The following is a 19,191-nucleotide window of genomic DNA, read 5'->3' as shown; positions in this document are numbered from 1 at the left end:
TAATAGAAAATACAAATAAAAACTCCTGCACGAGGTAAAAAGATACATGTTTGGTGTTTAGCAGCTGCTCAGCAGCCGTTGACCATGACGTTACACCATGAGCCTTTTATTCTGACATATATGGGCCTCAGTTTGTGGCTCTTTATATTCAAATGTCGGGGAGGGGGGGGGAATGAGTTCCTCATTTACCAGGTGGAAGTTCCACAGAAAGCTTAATGATTATACAATACATGTGAGTGACGCATTACTGTTGAGGATGGTGTGTTTTGTTGAGCAGCTTAACGAACCTACAACATTCACTGCTGAGGACATCGTCGCCACTTGTTCTTGTCTTGTTGACATTTGTCTTGTTCTTATTGTCTATTTGTCTTGGGATGTGTTCTTGACGTGGGTTTTAGTTTTGACTTGGGCTTTCTTATTGACTTGGGTCTTGGTTTTGGCTTGGACCTTGGTCTTGTGTCTTGATTTGGGTCTCCCTCTTGACTTGGGACTTACCTTTTTTTAACTTACTTATTGTTCTTGACTTAATACTTTAAAGCCAGACTTGATGGGATTTGCAACACAATGACTTTGTACAATCCCTGGCTGTGGGAGGAGATGTGAACATACACCAAATTTCGTCTTGAATAGAGTAATGCTCTGCACGATTGTAATCATTAATAGACTTTACCTACAAATCTTTCTTTGTGTAAATTGAATCTGTGAATAGAATGGTTTTACAGGAATCTGACCAGTGAGATGATTTCCTGTAACAGTACAGTTGTATCACACCACACACTGATGGTTTCCACTGGTTTCTACATCCCTGTTCATCACACTGCAACCGTTTTGCATAATGTCCTGAACTAAACGTCACACATGATGTTACTTATATTTCCCAGAACACTCAGCATTATTCACTGGGGGTTATTCACACTTCAGTATGTGCACAGCAGGTGTGTGGTAAGTTATGTAAATAACTTACCACACACAAGGAGCCACGGGAGTAACATTAAAAACAGAGGTTTATTTCAGCATTGGAAGTAGTGCATTCAGACAGAAGTTTCTAAGAGTATACATTTCATCATGAGAAAAAAAGGCCACGCAACAATACAGCAGTTATGGAGAAGGATTAGCATACTGTAAAAGCCAAAGCACGTTATACTTACAATACAGTATATCTCATTTACTTAACTGAAAGATACAAATGGCAGCGGAAGGCTATTTTATCCAATGACCGTTGACCAAGTGCTGTGCTTAATGGATTCTAATGGCTTTGAGAGACATGGTAGAAAAACTAGAATCAATAAAATACCATTACAGCTGCACTGGTTTTCAAATAAAAAAGCACACTTTTGAAAAAGAAACTGAAAAATAATAATTCCTTTTTTTTGTAAATATTGACTGATTCTGATTGGGGCATCGCCAACAAAAATAGCTTATATATTTAAACAATATAGACACATTGACTTGCAGTGCTCTTACAGCTGTGAACGGAAAGTTAATACTTGCAAAATATGTACATTCTGAAAATGAAAAAGAGGAAGAGGAACATGTTTTTTCTTAGTTTTCGCTTGAGATGGGCTGAGGGAGTGGCGTCTCTGTGTCAGAAATAGCCACGCAGTGACAGTAATGTTAGTGTGAGTTCTACCTTGTGTTACAAAAGTCTGTGTTCATAAGTACAACCGAGTCTCAGTTCTCCAACAAACAACTATGAGCTGCTGAACAGGATGCTGATGTGTGCTTACATGCATATTAATATTTGCCATTAAATGTTTTATTCAGATGGTGAGAGTCTAAAGAGAGACTCTAATTTTCATCAATGATTAGATTGATCATGATTTTGTGATTTTATGGAAATGGGATTTTGTGTTGTTAAAAAAAAAATCCCAATAACCAATAGCATTTGATGCTGGCATTAAAACACTAGTTCCTTTTGGAATGTCCAAGGAAGCACATTGAGATTCATGTGAGCAGGAATTGGACATATACCATTTATTGCAAACACTATATGGTGCGAGATTCCAAATGTTCCATCTCCTAAAATGTCTATTTGGATATTCTGAAACTAAACAGCACATTAAAAGGAATGTTGATTTGGCAGGTGGACACAAAAACAAATCCACATTTTGCTCTGCGTCTGCTGGACGCAACACTGTGAGTCCATGTTGTATCAGCTCTTCAGCAAGTGCTCTTCTCCTCAGTTCTCATTGTGATCTTGAGCTTCCTCTCTCGATGGATGTCTATGAGAAGGACAAAGGAATTGTTAAAAAAAAAAACATTTGGCGAGGGTTGGTTGTGTGGATTGAAATACTGTGCATTCACAATATGACACCTTATCCATTAGAATTGTGTTTAATATGCCATGAATGTGTAAGAGGCCTATACATTACAAATGTGATTGGACTTGAAGACCAAACACAGGAAGAAAAGAAAGAGGGGAAGAAAGAATAGTTGACAATTTGATCAAAGGAGCAGGGTTTAACTGCAAATATCACATTCGAGGCATCACACTGGTCAAGAAACAAAATATTATTCCGTTCCATTATCCAAACCAATTAGCTAATCCCCGCTGAAGGCAGGGTTCACCTGGACAGGTCTTCAGTTTATCTCGGGGATCATATAGAGACGGACAACCAGTCACACAGGTCATTTAGAGTCCAAATGAGATGCATGTCTTTGGACTGTGGGAGGAGCCTGGAAAACCTGGAGGGAAACCTTGCTATCTGCCACGGGGAGAACGTGAAACGCCACACAGAGGACGACTCAGACCAGGATCTAATCCCCAGCCCCTCTTGATGTGAGGTGACAGCGCTAGCCACTACGCCAGTGGTTCTCCAATGGGGGTACGTGAGATTTTTAAAGAAAATATTTAAAATGAGCATTTATTAAAAAATCTTTAAAATTTTTTATTTAATAAATATTTAATACAATATTCGTGTAAGTTTCTGAACTGACTTTTATATATTCTAATTTAGATCAGACACTGATGGCACAGCAATTTTTCATGACTAAAAAAAGGTTGAGAACCACTGTACTACACCACCGTGCTGCCCAGGTATAATTCCATTGAGGCTATATAGGTTATAAAAGTCAGATTTTACATCAGAATTAATCCGATCTACGTGATTTGAGGATGCTTGACCAGTCAGACTCTGAGTTGGGGGACGCCCCCCAAGAAAGACACACAAAGACTCGAAATATTAACCAATGCTTACGGTCTGTTTCCGAGTCCCTGTCGGTTTCCGTCCCCACAGATGCCCTCTTCCTCTTGCCACCGTGGTTGCTCTCTTGTCCTGACGCGTTCCCCTCCTCGCCCTGCTCATCGGAGCTGCTTCCTGGCTCGGCTGCTGGTGACACCGTCTGTGACAAGGCGGAGGAAGCACAAGGGCTTACAAAAGAAAGGTAGCTCCATTTCAAGTGAAAGAAAACAAGCTAGCGCCAGCAAATATAGTATATAGTTTGAGTTTAGAAAAGAATTCGACAACACAGCCTCCACTGTGTCTGCGTTGGGGGCTTGAATGACCTCACCTTGCCGTTTGAGGATAAGGATTCCTGGAGAGCAGAATTCAGAGTCTCCAGCACCACAACTATTAGATACATGAAACCAGACAGTATTATTATTCCACTGTGCTCAGTTAGCACACGCATGAACACAAGGCCGCGTATGAATCTTTACTGCTCACCTGGACGTAATGATATAGTGAGGATGGGCACCTTCTTCCCGTTGCTTTGGTCGGTCTTTATATTCCCCTCCTCTTTCTGCTCCTGCTCTTTGACTACCTGTCGTGACGAGACCATCATACCATGAAGCCCATGTGTCCCCTCCTTAGCATTTCTTTTGATTCTATTGCCAAGATAAATTACCTTGTGGTTATGGTCATTGGTTGGCTTTTCCTCTTCTAGCTTTACTGGTGTGCTAGAAGTCCAAGAGCACGAGGGAGGAGTGACAGGAGAAGGTGATGATACCCTTCCAGGTGAAAATAGATTGGCCTTCACGTCAATGTCAGGGCTCATGTGTACTCTCTCTCCACCATGTAAGGATAATGGTGAATCATCTCTGGATTTGGACTTTCCTCGATCAGATAGGTCCAGAGGCCCATCGCACATGTCTCTTATCCCTTCTGGAGAGACCCTTTCAGTTTTGGTGGGCAGGATTTCCTTTCTTTCCTGGGGCTTAGTTTGAGGCTCGACATGCTCTGGCAGACTTCTCAACCTCAACACCACAGTTGGTTCTTTGGCATGGGGCTGAACGGCGCTCTGCTTGTGCCAGGGAGACCCCAAAACCTGCCTTATCGGGCTGGCGTGTTGGCTCGTAGGGATCAGGTTGGGAAAGCGTGGCAGGTTTGGCTTGAGAGACGGTTGCACCAGACTCTTCCCAGGAGCAGCTGCAGTAACCCAGTCTGAGGCTTCAGATACGGGCCAGGAGAAAGGAACAGAGCTGCTCTTGATCGGCTGAGGACGGCAGGGGACCGGAGCATGGAGCACATGTCTGCTGGGGTTCACTTCTCCACCAGTAGAGGAAGGAGAGCTCTTAAGAAGGAGCGCTTGAGAAGGTATGGTGCATCGCTGGTCTGGTCCTTCAACACTTTGGCCTCTAAGTTGTAAGAAACAGAGGCCAGGCAGATATGTCGAAGTTAAAATGTATTATTTAGCATAGTAATATAAACCACAATTAAAATCTTCAATATAAACTTTTGAAGTTGACTGATTGTTCTTTCTTGGTTCCCAAAACAATTCTTTGTTTCACTGATTTGTTCCATTCATTGATCCATATTTATATGTCCCACCTCCTATGGGTGACACCATGTTCCGTCCTCCAGGAGAGTGGCTTGTATGACTCCTGTGAGAGTGGAAAAGGGCAGAAAGAAAACAAAATGAGCATATTTGCGAATATCCTTAATCACATAAATTAAACAGTTTAACATTCAGGGAACAACTCCACAAAAATGACTCTCTTTCAATAAGAGTTTGATGAGATTGATACCCTTCTGTGTACGCTAAAGATGAAGCTACAACCAGGAGAAAGATAGCTCAGCTTAGCATTAAGACCAGAAAAAATGGTCACAGCTTGCCTAGTTCTGTTCAAAAGAGATTTCATTTGTTTTTACACTTCTTGAGGAATAAACAAAAAAGGAGAAACACTGAGTTATTGAGGGAGAGGTATATGTGTTTGCAGGCTATTGGTTTCCATCGGTTTCCACTTTTGACTGTATGCTAAGCTATGCTAAATATGAGAGTGGTCTTCTGAGCTAAGTAGCTCAGAATTTAGAAACTTACAAAGTAGCTTCTGTTCATCCCTCTCAATCGTCTCTGTTCACTTTCTGTCATGAAACACAAACAAGAACGTCATGTAAGAATATGATAATCAACAACACAAACAAGCAGACACACATATCCTCCCAGCTCTTCTTCATGTCATCCTCACCTTCAGTTCTTTGGTCCGTCTCATTTCTCTCTGCAACACTGCCATCTGCTGGCTGGTTACTGGCCCTGCTGGTGGCCTGAGTGACGAGGGCCACAGCTCCAAACGCGGGTGAAAGGTCAGGGGAGCTGTTGGCCTTGACCTCTGTGGTGGTGCTGCTGCTGTTGGAGGGCTCAATGGGACATTTGCTGCACAAACACACATTGTTACTCGGTTAGTGTGTGAGAAATTGTTAACCATTGGGAGTTTACGACAGGGAGATATCGGTCATACAAACAAAATGTTTTGACTTATATAAGCTATGCAAGATGGTTATAAAAAATCAAACCAAAATTTAGCATTTATACAAATGGTGTGAGAGTACAACGGGCGTATCCATTCAATTTAACACAGCGGATAGGTCGAAAGTGGCGGCCATTTTTAACATATTCTAACAGCGATCTTCTGCATCCATGGCCTAGAGCAGCGTTCCCCAACCCCCGGGGCCACACAGAAAGACTTATTTTTTTAAGTTTAAAAAAATTAAAATAAAATAATAATTTTAAAGAAGAAAAAAAAGTTGGGAAAATGTTTTATTTTGAAAAAGGACCGGATACATCCGTCTGAGTCTCTCACGAGGTCACGAAATACATGACCTCTTGAGACATGATACGTGACCTTGTCAGAAAAGCTAGCAAACCCACAAGCGATAGCATACCCATAAGCTAATGTCCGGATCGGCGACCCATTTGTCAACAAACTCAGTGAATCAAGCCTGTACATATAGGAAGAAGATCAGCTGTTGGTGATTGCGAATGACAGTGGCCTTAAAGCTACATTTCACGCAACAACTCTGCCGGTGTTCTGAATCAAAATAAAGGCAGAATATCTTGAGATTGCCAAAAAAGCGAAGAAAACGCTGCTTCTATTTCCAACGTTAAAGCTCGTTGAATTAAAATTGGTGAATTGTATTTGTATGGCCAGTCCGTGAAAATATTGTCTGACATGAAACCGGGCCGTGGCTAAAATAAGGTTGGGGACCACTGGCCTAGAGGAAGTGCACTAGTGTTTCCTTCAACCCCGCCTCTTCACTGCTCGATATCAGTCTGCTCACCTGAACAGTGCTTCATTATGCCGACAGAAATAAATCTGGATTAGTGCATTTTACAACTTTATTAATCTAAAGATAAAAAACCTATCAAAGGGCTATGTAAGTGTATTAAAGTTGATTTAACTAAGAAACAAGTACATTTTCGAATTTCCAGACACCTCTTTACCAATGTAGGTTTCTGAGAAAACGTAGTAAACCCATAAGTTGTAATCCCGTGGTGGCCACTATTTAAAATGGGCTTTTAAAGCCGGGCACTAACATCCGTATAAACTGACTGCAAGTTCTTTTGAAAAAAAACAACCTGTTGACTTGTCCAATGTCCTCTCATTCTATTTCCATGCTTATTCACCGTACTCACTCGAGTGCCGCTCTGATACTCCTGAGTTCGTCTCTCAGTTGCTTGTTCTCCTTTTTCAGGTTGTTCATCTCTCCCGCTGCAACACAGAACCCGAAACATGATCAGAGCACTTCAAATTGTTTATTTAGGGCCATAAGAAAAAACACAAATGGAAGGTTGAAACAAAAGTTGTGCCAAATGCCAGAAGCAGAAGAAGAGACAGGAAAGGAAGGGAATTTAGGGAATTTTAGTGAGACCATGCAGACAGACGATGGATCAGCAATGGATGAAAGGTTGATTTGAACAGAATACCCAGTAGAGTGATGTGCTGGATGCTCTGTATCTGTGAGGACTCAAATTCCTGCTGTCTCCTCTTGGCGACCTCCTGAGTCACTGTGCATCTGTCACACAGCCCTGCCCTCAGCCTACACAGGAACCAGGAAGCACCAGAAACACTTATGTCATCTTAACGCTCAGGTACAAAATGCAGCGCCCAGCGCACTTAAACACACATTCTACAGTCTGGTAGAGCCAGACGATGGAACCTTTCAAAGAGGAAGTGACATATATATATGTATGTATACCTAACTGTACCTAACTGACCTAACTGTACCTGTTTTCCAGTGTCTTGATGTTCTCGGTGAGCACTCTCTGCTGTTCTTTCATCTGCTGGTTTTTGGAAAACAGGTCCTCCATTCGCTTTGTATCACTGTTTACATGCACGCAAAGAACACACACACACATAGGAATCAGACTACTGGTAAAAGGTAATGCCCATCCGATGTCACGTTGTCTCTGGAATATTCCTTTCTAAAGAATCATTCTTTTTGTTTCAAAGCTGTAGCTGCATTTCAACATCAGCTTCCATATTTACACTCCTCTTTTCATTTATAGAAGTAAAAGTATCAAGAAAGTATCAAAAAAAGTGTGACCACGTTCGGAATTTATTTTTTTACGTGAAATTACCGAAGAATTATCAAAAAAATGTACTTAAAGTTCATGCTCAAAACCATCGAGATGATGGTGATTTTAGCAAACGTTCTCTTTTAGTGTGTGAGGAATTACAAAAGCTATTCATATAGAGAGTTATAGGCTCCAACACAAAGAAGAAACTCCAGAATAAATAAAGCTGTTATAATATTTGGCAAAAAGATGCAACTAAAAACAAGAAGAACTTGATGTAAAATATAGTTTTGCAACTGCCCTGAGGAGGAACTCCAGGGAAGAGAAATACTGGATTTTTCCAGTTCAGTAATAAACAGCTCAACGGCAACTTGTTGGAACTAAATAATATGTTCCACACTTTCCGAGGAAAGTGTGGAACATAACTTTGTGTGAACTTTGTGAAGAAAGTTTTCATCACAAAGTCAAGGTAACACTGTAATGAATATACAACTGATCCTTTTGTGGTATTCCTTTAATTAAAAGTGGACGTGGATGTGAAGCCGGAATGAAAAATCTCTAACAAATATAACGGTTTTTTTGCTTTTTATTGTCACTACTTGGCAACCAAAAGCCACAATTTGGTGGCCAATTTCTCATTACCCGGCTGGGCTTAACAGTCAACCTGAGTTGCAAGGTTAACTGTCAAGCCCTCAAAACCGCTGCAACATAATCCAGCTTCGGGGGCCAAGGGCCCACATTAAGAGCTAACGTTTCAATGTAATGGGTCAAAACCACATTTAGAGCCTTTAAATCCAGAAAACAGTGACGAGTGTTATGAGTATCTCCAGTGATACGTCTCAGTGATAAACACACCCGGTCTAACCTCCTGAGCTGCATGAGGTTAGACCGGTTATGACACAATCTGTAGACTTGACCAACATTTTGTACATGTGGACAAGGACAATCCATCCTCGTAAGTTTATTAATCGGGTTAAGTTTGAAAAAATGCATTAACTGAAGGCATGATGTGATGCCGGAGGACACCGGCATCACATCCACATCATGTCTTTGTGAGTAGTAGCCATGGAAGTTCATGATAAATGAGATTTAGAGAGATTTATGAGAAATGTATGTATTCCCTCAGTAAATATTGCATATTACGTTTATATCTCAATCTCTAGTTTTAAGTCTTCTTCAATACAGCATGATGTTCATTTAGTAAATTATGGCCCAGTTAGAGTCAAATAGACCAGGCTATGCTTTAGGGGCGGGCCTACTGTGATTGACAGGTTGCTGCTGCTACCAGACGTATACAGCGTCTCTCCGGCACTCTTCTGCTTCCAAATATGGTAACTTCTGTTCATCGGTTGCAAAAAGTAAAGATGGCGACGCCAAATTGCTGAATTTGAAGCTTTAAAACGCCAGCTCACAAATCAACGGGTGACGTCACCATGACTACGTACGTATACTTCCTATACACGGTCTGTGGTCGCACCCTGTTTAGCGGCTGCAGTCTGTTGTGTTCTCCCTCAACACTGGTCCAATTTAAAATGTTTCATCCCCAGTACACCCCAAAACATGGGAGGAGAGGATCCAGGGAGAAGAAAAAAAAAGGTTTAATTTAGTGGGAACATGTTTGGATGCTTCTCCAGCATTTGAACTCTCTTGGATTCACTGCCAGTTGTAACAGGAATCATAAATAACACCACTCTTGTTTCTTTCTGTTCCAAGTGGAAACGAAACAAATATTTTGTGACTCAGCGCCAGACTGAATGACTTGTTGCAACATGAGCTTTCTGCCGAGCCGAACATGACCCGGACCGGCTGGTCCGCGCAGCGCCCCAAGTGGTGGAACCCGTGCACACCTGAACCTGAAAGTCTTGTCAGTGTTGTCTAAACATGATCGTGCAGGACCTCGGCGAGCTGAACCATTCACTCACCAGCCTTTCTTGTTGGACAGCTCCTGGATCTTCGCCTGCCACCCTGGACCCAAGAACACACCTGGTTATATTGCTCAGGAATGATATGAGATATTACAGCTCTGTCTCTCCTATTTATTTCTGCTGTTCCCATGATTTCATCTCACCCTCCACTTCTCGGTCGTGGAGCTCCCGCAGTTTGATGAGCAGGCTGTTGAAGCACTCCATTGCAAGACTTTCAATCTGACTGTACAACAAAAGACAAGAGACAGGAAAGGTTTTTGATGGATTGATTCAACTTGTGCTATTTATTCTTCATGAATTTTTTCAGACTCGTGGTAATAAAACATCCACGATACACATTTATGTGTTTTATTGAATATGTTTTAGTCTGGGGAGGAGTGTCCTGCGTTCTCAGACGATAATGCCTCATTTTCATATTTAAACATCAGGCAATTTGTTGTACAAAAAAATATTGTCTTATTGTAAGTAATCAACTTGGGAAGTTTCATGTTGATATTACTTTTTCTTTTCACACCCAAAAAAAAAAATCCAGTTTTACTCTTCTCTATATTCTAAGATGATGGGTTTGATCTTCAATTATTCATAGCCTGATTTATACCCCCAAAAATGTAATGGCTGTCGACATTATTTTCTTTTTTATGGAGTAATACAAAGAGCTATCCAAATTGTCCGTCATAAAAACCTCTAACTCTCTATGTCAATAACATGAAATGTTGCTTTATCTACTTTGAATATGGATGAAAATTATCACATATTAATAAGATAATGCCTCATTTTCATATTCAAACACAGATTTTCAGAAAAGTTGTCATACTAAAAAGAAAAGTATCTTCATGTAAGTGATCAACAAGGGAAGTCTCGTAGTGATATCTATCAGTAATGTGTTTTGGGGGCTTTCCACCTCTAGTTTTTATCTGAAACAGAAATGTACTCTTCACACACCCTGAATCCAACACTTTTTCTGAGTATTCACACTTCAAGCTACTTTATGAAATGAGAACACAATAAATCAGTCAGTTATCAAAAACTTGGGCGTTGTAGCCCGAGGGAATGCGGCGTGTTGTGGACGTTCGGCACCTCTTTCATGATCCGTCCGTGCTGCACGATTGCGTTATATCAAGGAAGATTAAAAACTAGCTCGACTGGTCCTGCGAGGCCTGGCACTCAACCCTGCGGCCTGTGTTCACACACCACAGCTCCCACCGTGTGCGAGATACGTTGACATGCACGCACACGTGCAACTGCCGCATGCCGCAAAGAGATTGCCTGTTGATTTGTCAGTCGGAAATCCTCAATGTGTCTCTTCTGCTCCCACTCACACGTGATCACCCACAGACGCACAAATCAACAAATTCTACATATGGTTTTGATCCGTGGGGATCCGGCCCTCTCGACATGTCAGGATGTGTCGGGCCGTTCAGATCAGCAAAGCAAGAAAAGACCTGCCTGCCTTCCTGTGTCTGCTCTGCTGTCTCATCATTATTCACACACTCACACAAACGCACAACTTGTCACTGTTTAACAGTTTGTTTTCGCTGTGTTTACTTTGTATTACAAGCGTAACGTGTGTCTATACTGGGATCACACCCCCGGACTAGCTGAATGCGAGCTAACTGCTAACTGGGGTTTAGCTACGTCTCCCGCGCTTTGCTACCGGTGAAGCAGCCTCCCGCCAACCGGGTTGTGTGTGTGTGTGTGTGTGTGTGTTTCTGTGTGTGTGTGTGTGGGGGTGGGGCGGTAGATGTTTTCCCACGCTGGATTGTATCTAATGAACAAACTACCATGTACGCGATTATCGACGAGCCCACATCTTAGTCCTCTCGTGTTGGACTGCGGACAGACAGACCGCTACAGAGACTCACTGTTGCCCCTAGAGATACAAGTGGTTATTACAAGACGGGTCGGGGCTAGCAAGTTAGCGCGCTCGCTCTCGTACACACCTCTGCAACACAACACATCGACGCCGCTGACCCTGTCGCCTCGGACCCTGTCACCTCTTCACGTTCTGTTTCGTAATTTTTCGGAACGCTTTAAACTAAAGTTCTGTCCACATGCTAAATTACGTCGACCCTTAAAAAAACAGACCTACAGAGCGATAAGGGCCGTGTAGGATATGGCATCACATAACACCGCCGCGGCTCTAATGTACACTTTATGGTTGGTGAACCAGAACTTGAGCCACTCTTAGCTCTTTAGGCATTCAGTCAATGCACAAAAACACCGACTGATGCTGCTCCGAAAAAGGTAAAAAGGCAAAAGGCAGCACAGCCGGGCTATAACAACAGAACAACACTTATCACTCGTTTCATTTTTTCACCTGTGACAACCACTGAGAAATGTGTGTGGATATAACAATACATCAAGATAGACACTTGTATGAGCCCCACCCTACACACACACACACACACACACACACACACACACACACACACACACACACACACACACACACACACACACATACACACACACACACACACAGAGTTGTATATCTATTCATATAAACTTTAGTTGTTTTTTTTTAAACCTAAAATCCCACAAAGAGCATGGAAGGCCTGATGTTTTTTTTTCTGAACGCCGGCCCTTGTCCTTGACCTCCCTCCCAGGCGCACATACCTGTGTCTCCCCGACCTACCTGTCAACCACCTAGACTTAACTGGCCCTCGAGGCAACAACAGAGCTGAATCAAAGGAAACTTACCTCGCACAGACAGGAAAGTCTTCAGCTCGCTCGCGATCAAGAGATGGGTTGAGTGGTACAAGGAATGACAGAGAGAGGCAGAGAGAGAGAGAGAGAGAAGAGAAGGAGAGAATAATGAGGTGAGGGAGAACGCCCCACAACCTGCCCTTCTCTCATCTCTCCACCCCAGAAAACCGGTCGGAGCTGTCGTCCCCTTAAGGAACACAAACACCGAGGCCCGGGCAAGTTCTCCCTTGATTTTCCTGTTCCTGCTGAAATCCTGCGTAACCGGCCAAACCGGCTCCATAAAGCCCTGAGGCGAGAGAGACAAAGCCAATCGGGAAACACAAACATGTGATGCAGAAACCGACAGTCGTTTGAAATTACAAGTTAGAGAGGAAGAGGTTTTCAGTTTTTCTTTATTATTATTATCATGTTTTCTTCATGAATAAACTTTAAATACTGGCATGAGTCATGATGCTTGGATCATATATGCATTCATGTATTTTAACTGTTTTAAGTTTAGTTCAGTTTGGTGCTAAATCTCAATGGGAATATCCTGGAAAGTTAAATGCTAAATAACATGAAATATAATAAAACTTGAACCATGGAATTTGAATAACTTTTCCAAAAGACTATGTCCCGAATTTTAACCCTCCCAATTAACAACTGAGCTGGTTGTAATCACACAATGGGAGTGTGATAATACTTTACAATGTATTGTAAATTGTTCCAATTGAATAATAAACAAATCCTATCTTGAGTTCTGACCGTACATATACGGCACATAGGCAGCCGAGTGTGTGAAGCAAGCCACAACGCCGCGGCAAGGTGTGGTGGCCATGCTGACTGTGGTCCGGTATGTAAATTCGACAGGAACACAGCAAACAATAGAAGTGTGTACTCTTTGTCCATGGAGCTCCGCTTGATCGATGATGCTTGATTAGAAAACTGCATTTCCTGATTCCTGAACCAGATTCCTCACAACCGGCCGGACGGGGCTCGGGTGGCATCTCCCTCGTCATCCTCATTCTCTTCGTTCAAACCGCCACTCCTTGTTGTCGCAGGTATTGTAAATAACTGAAGATGAAGATTACATGTTTCCATTTTTAGCGTTCACTGATACACGCACAGCAACACGAGAAGATAGAAGCAGAGGAGGAGTAGCTCTGGGATGGAAGGACACGCAGTAGACGTGGTACATTCTGTCACAAGTACAGAATGTACCAAAATGGTTCGAGAAAAATGACTATATAGGAATGTGTGAGTGCCAAGAAAGACTTATATGAACAATGGAGATACAAACACACACAGAGGGAGAGGTGAGCCAATGGTACTGAAAAGAGGGAACGGGGGGGGGGGGGGGGGTAAACAATAAGAGAGGCAGAAGAGGGTTGGATGGAAGTAGTTTTAGCGATATTCTCAGGACAGACATGTACTTTCACCTTTTGGAAACCAGAGGTCCCATATGTGAGTCTTTTTCACTTGTTCCCTGTGTTCAAGTGGTCATATGAACCTAAAATGAGTTCTAATACTTGTGTTATTTCATATCCTTTTTTTCAAAAAATAAGAATAAAATATAAATAATATATATTTTTAAATAATAATTATAATACATCCAGCGTGATTCTGAGCAAGATTTGGCAAAAATCCGTCCTTGAACGGTGACCAAGTTTTTTCAACTTCATGGTTCAGGGCGCTGCAGCAAGTTCATGAAGTTATGTAAGTGCTCAAATTGAACAGTTACTTTATTCATTTTTTTACCCATAGGTACATTCTCACAAGGGTTACAGTATTGTAGAACTTTAAATAAAGTTAATAAAAGTTGTGGTTGCGGGGATAATTAAGTTCATGTTTTAAAAAAAGAGAATTGTTTACTCGAAAATCAGGCACTGGGCTCTCGGGGTCCAATTAATATGGCTTTACTAGATTACTGAATGGGCTTACTGGGCACTGGGTGCAACGGGTCAGAGAGGCTCTATCGGCACAAACCTCTGTCTGAATAGATAACGTCTCTTGTCAGAAAGTCAATTAAAATACTTTCAGGAGACACAAAACTACCACAAAGAGAAGTAAAGCTACCACAAAGACACTGGAAACGGCCACAAGGCGACACAAAACAACCACAAATATACGCAAAAAACACAAATTTGCTTACAATGACGAGAGAGAGATGCAAAATGACTACAAAGAATCACACAACAACCACTAAGAAACATAAAAGGACCACAAAAAGGTTGAAAATTACTACAGAGACACAAAAAAGAAGTACAAAGAGACACAAATGATCACAAATGACCACAAAGAGTTGCCCAATTACTACAAGAGATGCAAATATAATAACAGTAACCATAAAGTAAGGTTCTACAAGGAGACACAAAACGACCCCAAAGAGACACACATTAGCTACAAATACATTTGAAATGACTTAAAAGATACACAAAACAACCACACATAGACACGCAGTTGCTTCAATGAGATGCAAAACAACCACAAAGAGACTAATTTGGATTGGATGCCGACAAAGGGAAGCTTAGGTTGGTGTAATATAGTCAAATATTCTACTTTTAGTCCAAATTCTGAACTTCTCTTCCACTATGCTAATAAAGTTGAATCGAATGGCTCATCTAAAAGTGTAAGTTGTAGTTTCCTCCACCAGAGGGCCCAGTTGAACCTCGCAGCAGATGGATCAGTGTGGGTCTGCTGAAAGCAGGACATGTCTGAGGCAGCTCCGTCTATGGCGACTCATAACTTTCCCATTTGCCACTGAAGCACTGGTGGTAATGAATGACTCCTCAGACGGGGAAAGCAGTTTGGGTGGTTTGAGAAGCATGCGACCGCTGAGTGGAGTGCGTACAGGGGGATCCGGGGGTGAAAGGTCAAGCCTGCAATTTATCGCTGTCCTTATTTCCCCTTCTGCTGCAGAGACTCCTCACGTATAGCTTCCCTCTGACAGATAAGCTGAACACCTGAGGTCTAATAAATTCTTCAAGAAATCAACAACAAATATGTATGACCATCATGCCTAAGGTTCCCAACAAAAATTGCATCATGCATAATTATTGCACTCTGAATTTTATGATGGACACCGCACAGCTTATTGTGATACTGCTTGAGCACAGTTCAGCTTCGACGTATGTAAAGTGTAATGTTTATTTTCCATCCAGTTTTCGGTTGTGCAGTCATAAACTGATAAAGGGGGGGGAGTACAGTGCAACTCAGTTCAGGAGGTCCTTTAGCGCAGCCAATCCGAGAGGAGCATGAGCAACATGAACAAACAGAAAGCTGTAACTACACAATCCTATCAGAATATGTGTGTATTTTACAGGGTGAGTCTGTCTCAAGGGCTTCTGGGTACAATAACACACAGCATGGGTACGTCTGAGAGAGCGTGATGTGGGTGTGAGAGTGTGAAAGTGTGTTTGCTGGGTTGTCTGGGTTGAAACGTTCAGTCCAATATGGTCATGAACAACTAGTCTTTACTGTCTGATACATTTGACAAACTGTGCTTGCACATTGAAGTATAAATACATTCAAACAAGCAGTACAATTTTTGGAATTGTTTTTGTTTTTAAGAATAGAAATCAGGTTATTGAGCAAACAGAAATTTCACATCAAGATCAAATTATGATCACAAGATTTTCACTATTGTTGTTTCTAAATTCACATAGGCAACATCTGTATAGGGCCTAGCCTGGCAGGGTTTTAAACCTACAGCCCTCAGAGTGGGAGACACGAGTAAGCATTGAACTATCATGCCAACTAATCTACTTTATTATCTCATTGGCTCCCACGAGGTGGACCTTTTTGGGTTTTTGAGTGACATGTTTCCCCAGCTGTACATTAGGTGGATACAGATATTCATGGTCCCCAGAAGGTGGATATAAATGACATTAAAGACCCACTGGGTTCTCCTCTAGCGCCACTAGCGGGTCAAAGCTTCCAATCATCCACTGAAATATCTCGACAACTATTAAACATTTGGTGCAGACATCCGTGATCTCCTGAGTGGGGTTCTCATCGGCTTTCAGTTTGTCATATACTTTGGTTTTTCATCAAATAGTAAGAACTTTGTGATATTTTCACAAGCGATCGTTGTATCATTTATTCCTAATTAACGATTGTTAGGGGAGAGCGGGCCTTCGAGCAACATGTTGGGTTGAAAATGCTGGGCTTGTGGTTCAGATTGCCACCAAGGAAATATGTTCAAAAATCAACTCTAAATACATTTCTCCAAACTCATCTCCTTCCTGTTTTTCTTCAAATGGGCACTTTCAGATTCAGTAATGATGTATGATGTTACGGATGTTCCATAAAAAGGTCACGAAGAGACGTGCTACATAAACATTTGCAGATGTGAACAATTTCCAAGTTGCCACTTTCACGGCTCTCCTTATTTCTCGCCGCAGGGCGCTGTAAGTTACGATGTGAGGCGTAGGAATTTGAACCCGTGAGACTTGTTATGATGTTCATCCAGCAGCTCTCACTTGTTATGATGTTCGTCCGCCCTCTTCTCTCACTTGTTCCCCCCGCCACTTCTCCTTCTCCTCCTCTCCTTCCCTGCACCTCTTATTTATGATCATTACCTTGACCTGCACCAGCCATCACTAAAACACTCACAGGCCAGTAAATCACTGGAGCCTCTCTCCCTCTCTCTCTCTCTCCGTTGCGTAAACAGCGTTTAACAAATCTGTCGAGGAGGCAATAGGCCTGAAGGGCAGCGATCACACATTGTCACGGTTGCTCTGGGAATATTGTTTCACTATTTTTTTATTACAATTTATTGACTTATTTAATCTATTTCCCATCCAAGAGGAAATGGACTGTAAAAGCAATGCTGTAATTGTCTGTGGTTGAAACCTTCCCCAAAGGGGCAATGTGTCTCAGTGCAGTGTTCACTTGCTGGAGTGCTGAATCACAGCTGGAGGGACGTGCGGGGCAGCAGCTTGAGTAACTGTCAGCAGCCAGGACGGCCAGCGCTTTGCTCAAGGGCACTCCAAGAGGAGGCGCTGCAGCTGACGGACGCATCGACCACCGGTATGAGTTGACCTGCGTTGAGTTTGCTCAGTGGAAACCATGTCGCTTCGGTTCTAGGAAATGGCATTTTGTATTCAAAAAGTTGACGTTGCTTAATTATTTTTATTCTTTTGAGGCCTTGGTTGCCGTTATTTCCATATGTTCCATAAGCTGTAGACTTTGCTCTCACTCCATCAGCTTTTAAATTTTTTTTTTTGGGGTTATTTACTTAAAGAAATTGATTTTCTCATCTCTTAAAGGTATAATGAATCGTTCGACATATTATTATTTAAAATATTTTAGTGACTGGATAGAGATGACTCTTACAAGTGAAATTAAAAATAGTACATCTTTTAGATTATACTTATTTAAGTAAAAAGTTATTTATGATAATTCTTTTTTAATAATATTTTAAAGTGATTAGATTGATAACATGAAATGAATAATGAAGTCAAAACAAATCTGCCAGTGGAACAAATAAAAACTTCCCTGGCAAAATTTCTTGAAATAATATAAGAAAGCTGGGATGCTCAAAAGTAACACTTTTTTTTCTCCTAACAAAATACTCCAAAAGACAACAAGTCCCTGCATCTCACTGAAATATTACTGTATAAGTGTTTGTCTAGTATTAAGCCTTATGAGCTATTTTGACTAATTAGACACAAACCCCTGGTAAGATGTTTTTGCAGTGTAAACAAATAGTTAGACACACACACACACACACGCACACACCACACACACACACACACACACACACACAGATAAGACATCAAAGCAGCAGGCAGATTTACAAGACACTGCGGAGGGCCTTTAAAAAATACTGCTGCATAAATGTTTGTGCAGCCCTCTCCATGTCAGGCACCAGGGGGAGGCGAGCGTGGCGGAGCAGCGCGGCCCGGCCCGGGACCCCTCGGGCAAACCGCGGCCGCCCATGAATCTGACGAGCCGTTTGCATGTCTGTGAGGGGGAGGCGCTGGAGCGGCTGTAAATGGTTGACGGAGTAAATCTGGCCCGCTCCGCGAAGCCTTTGACAGGTGCACTCTGGAGATCTCTGACCGGGCTTGTGTGAGCCATGCTGGGGAGAAAGAAGAAAGATATGCACGGCTCCCATTAGACATACAGATCAGAGGAAAGGCAGGTGGCTTTTTGCAGGAGTGTCCTTCACATAGCTTTTTTTTTTATGATGACACAGTGCCTCTTAAGGGGCTTTGTTGCTGTTATAACAAACTATATATCCTGTCTCGGTATATAAACTGACACCTCGCATTTAGCCCATTACTGCAGCAGTACAAGTTAACACCACAGCCGACAGAAATGGCCGGCTATCCCAGCCTCATCCAACAAGCGAAGAGTTGCTACACCAACCGGTCGTCGAGCTGATCTTCGGATTAAGACCTGTGTGTGTGTGTGTACACGATGTCAGAGTGTGTGCACGACAGCATTGAACCTCACCATTCCGCCACCCTCATGCTTACCATTGTGCGCGCTTGCAGTTATGCGCCTCATGTGCTGCGGGTGTGCACGTGTCACTAAACCTCGGCCATTGGACTCAGACGAGCCCGGCAGGGCGTGGCGGACTGAAGCGGAGCGTTTGATGGGAGGGTGGAGCGCTGCGTGGCTACTCCAGTATGTGCACTGGACCCATGCCCATGTTTAGATACACACTGTAGGGTAGCCCAGGAGACACACACACACACACACACACGCACACACATGCAAGTATACTCTTCACCTTTGAACACACAAAAGGAACGAGTATTTTAATACTTCTCTCCTCGCTCGTTTTGGTCCCGTTCTGTCTTGTGAATTAACTTATTTTTTTAAAAGTTTAATTTAA

General features: G+C 42.3%; 1 protein-coding gene across 1 annotated transcript; it reads right to left on the bottom strand.

The window, feature by feature from the left end:
* Positions 1 to 1,021: 1,021 nt before the first annotated feature.
* Positions 1,022 to 18,823, bottom strand: rbbp8l (retinoblastoma binding protein 8-like). Its single transcript, XM_068598054.1, has 15 exons — positions 18,807 to 18,823; positions 18,217 to 18,429; positions 9,803 to 9,882; positions 9,657 to 9,699; positions 7,445 to 7,540; positions 7,144 to 7,256; positions 6,853 to 6,928; positions 5,408 to 5,592; positions 5,260 to 5,303; positions 4,770 to 4,822; positions 3,847 to 4,576; positions 3,666 to 3,762; positions 3,511 to 3,569; positions 3,198 to 3,342; positions 1,022 to 2,222 (listed from the first exon to the last, which is right to left on the bottom strand). Exons 1-15 carry the CDS (start codon positions 18,821 to 18,823, stop codon positions 2,161 to 2,163), a joined length of 2,013 nt encoding a protein of 670 aa, XP_068454155.1. The 3' UTR covers positions 1,022 to 2,160.
* Between the last annotated feature and the right edge of the window lie 368 nt (positions 18,824 to 19,191).

This window comes from Clinocottus analis, unplaced genomic scaffold, assembly GCF_023055335.1.
Source record: "Clinocottus analis isolate CAN_PGR_092001 unplaced genomic scaffold, fCliAna1.0.p SCAF_4, whole genome shotgun sequence".
Lineage (NCBI taxonomy): Eukaryota > Metazoa > Chordata > Actinopteri > Perciformes > Cottidae > Clinocottus > Clinocottus analis.
Note: the sequence above shows the minus strand (reverse complement) of the source record. Positions and strands in the feature narration are given on the sequence as shown.